General features: G+C 45.9%; 1 protein-coding gene across 4 annotated transcripts in view; it reads right to left on the minus strand.

Annotated features, from left to right (window-relative positions):
- Window positions 1-2,543, minus strand: part of HADHB (hydroxyacyl-CoA dehydrogenase trifunctional multienzyme complex subunit beta) — a 29,132-nt gene continuing 26,589 nt past the window's right edge. For all 4 annotated transcript variants that reach the window (XM_042451966.1, XM_042451881.1, XM_042451792.1 and 1 more), the window contains 4 exons: window positions 2,086-2,173; window positions 1,281-1,355; window positions 805-969; window positions 1-483 (listed from right to left, as the gene is read on the minus strand). In XM_042451966.1, coding sequence (XP_042307900.1) covers window positions 448-483; window positions 805-969; window positions 1,281-1,355; window positions 2,086-2,173 — 364 coding nt within the window. In that variant the 3' untranslated portion in view covers window positions 1-447. The remainder of the gene's footprint in view (window positions 484-804; window positions 970-1,280; window positions 1,356-2,085; window positions 2,174-2,543) is intronic.

Below are 2,543 nucleotides of genomic sequence, written 5' to 3' on the forward strand. Positions count from 1 at the left end.
TCGCAATGTTGCTCTGATTTATTAAGGCCAAGGTGTGCTGACAGACATTGCTTTCAATACACTTCCTTTGCACTGGCCACCCCTTGTTTAAAAAGTGTATTTTTTGGAAAAAGGCACACCCTGAATACAACCAGCTTCGCTTTAAAAACCAAACCACTCACCCACACAGCCGTTTCCTTTAATAATGGGAGTCCTCCAAATCCTCACGTTGCTTCCATGTGCAAAAAGGGCTTGCCATTCATTTGATGGATAAACGGCAGAAACCCAATTACTGACTTAAATACTGAACGTAGTCCATCCACTAACTGTTCAACTTCTTCAGGCGACTGGAAAATATTTACAAAGGCCACTTGGGAGTCTTCCGAGGGAGGAATGGAGATGAATTTTGAGTTAGTGCTTTGGGAGGGTAAAGGTGGGCTCAAGTAGGAGCAGGTCTTGGCTGTGCCTTTACTGTGGGTAAAGCTCTACAAGCATCGCATGGCCCTGGAAAGAGAAAGACAGAGAAGAGGATCAGGCATGGCTTTGTTAAGGAAGGAAGGAAGGAGGCCTTCTCCTTTCCCTTCCAGAGCCTGTCCTGGACAGCAAAAAGGGGATTTTAAGGGGTCGGACAAGTAAGTTCTCTTCCAGCTGTACTACAAAGCATTGTTTCTTAAACTCTGGACTTTGGACTTTTAACTCCCAGAGTCACAGCAAAGCTGGCTAAGAGAAGCTGGGAGCTGAAGTCTGAAAAATCTAAGTCCAAAGAGGGAGAGCCTTTCGCGTGGAGGACACAGCAGCTGCCTGAGAGACTATGGGTATCCTTACCTGTCCTCCAGCAGCACATGCTGCCACTAGGCCGTACTGTCCTCCCTCCTTCTTCAGCCTGTGAGCTGCAGTCATAACCAGGCGGCAGCCGGTGGCTCCAAAGGGGTGTCCCAGAGACAGGGACCCACCCCAGTTGTTAAATTTCTCCAGAGGGGGAGCTCCAACCTGCAAATGGGTGGATGGGGAGAAAGTGTTAAGTATGGCCCCTGCTTTGAAGAAGTTACTCAATTCCTCCGCCTGCAAATATGGGAAGGAGCAAGTCAGAAGAAAAGACTCTGTGAAAACCACATCCATTGAGAAGACACTTCCAAGGTTAGTGGATTCTGGACTATAAAGATTGCTTGAAGTTCCCCATGACTAGCAAGCACTATGCACTGGGGACAGGACGAAAAACAGGGGCCAATGTCTGCACCAGAGCTTTTGTGATTTACATCAGAGGTAGAAGGTAGAGCAAGCAAGATTTACTATAACCTTACCTTCGACTTCCTGCCCATGTAGTTCTGAGCAAACCAATCTGAATCCATTGCCTTCATATTTGCCAAAATTTGCCCCTAAGAGGGAAAAGGAAGAGAGAAAATGAACCTGTAGAAGCAACTGCGAAGTGAAAGGGCATGAAAACGGATGCAACTAGCTAATAAAGAGACAGGCTCCCAAGGGACACTACATTTCGCTCTCCCCATTATTAAATCCACGAATTAAAGTGGCAAGAGGCCATTAGGTGAAAAAGATGGGGAAGAAGACTGAGAGGCACTTGCTAGTTCTAGCTAAGGGTGCAGATTCTGCAGAAAGGTTAAGAGAAAACTTACACAAGAAATGCCACAACCCTGAGCATCAAGCCGGGGGTCCTTGACAGAGTCTGCCAGGGTCACTGGACTAGAAGGGGCCCGTGCAAACATTTAACATTTTTGTACAGTGTACATTGGCAGGCAGAATATGGATTTTGCCCATTTGCCTAGAGAACAGGAAGGAGATGCTGTTGTTCCTCTTTCTAGGTTCTATGGGGTGAACTATAACTGAATACAGGTTGAGTCTCCCTTATCTGAAATGCTTGGAACAAGAAGTGTTTTGGATTTGGAGTTATTCGGAATATCTTTATTTCGGTAATGGTGCATGAAACAAGAGGGTTTGCTCTGTATATGAGGGTTTGGTCTGTATATTTTAATCTTGTGAGCCGCCTCGATTGCATTTTGTAGAGAGGTGGGATATAAATAATAATAATAATAATAATAATAATAATAATAATAATAATTCTCTTCTGTGCGTGTCTTCAGAAGTACTTACTGCAAATGCTTCATGAAACTCAAACACGTCGATGTCGGCCATGGTAAGGCCTGCCCGCTCCAGAACTTTGGGCGTTGCATAGGTTGGCCTGAGAGGGAAAGAAGCCAAGAGGGGCATTCAGACTCTGCAAAGAATACTACTTGAAAGTTGATTCATTTTTAGCAAGGGAAGGCCCATGCAAAAGAAACTGCCTGCATCCACCACCATCAAGAGGAAGGGCTTTCTTGCTCTGATTCACCTGGATCTGTGGCTCACCCCCCTCTCACCTGAATGCCTCCTACAACTACAAAAGATCATAGAATCATAGAATCGTAGAGTTGGAAGAGACCACTAGGGCCCTGATCCAGTCCAACCCCCTTCTTCTGCCATGCAGGAAATCCAAATCAAAGCATCCCTGACAGATGGCCATCCAGCCTCTGTTTAAAGACCTCCAAGGAAGGAGACTATCACCCTCCGAG

This window comes from Sceloporus undulatus, chromosome 1 (genome assembly GCF_019175285.1).
Source record: "Sceloporus undulatus isolate JIND9_A2432 ecotype Alabama chromosome 1, SceUnd_v1.1, whole genome shotgun sequence".
NCBI lineage: Eukaryota > Metazoa > Chordata > Lepidosauria > Squamata > Phrynosomatidae > Sceloporus > Sceloporus undulatus.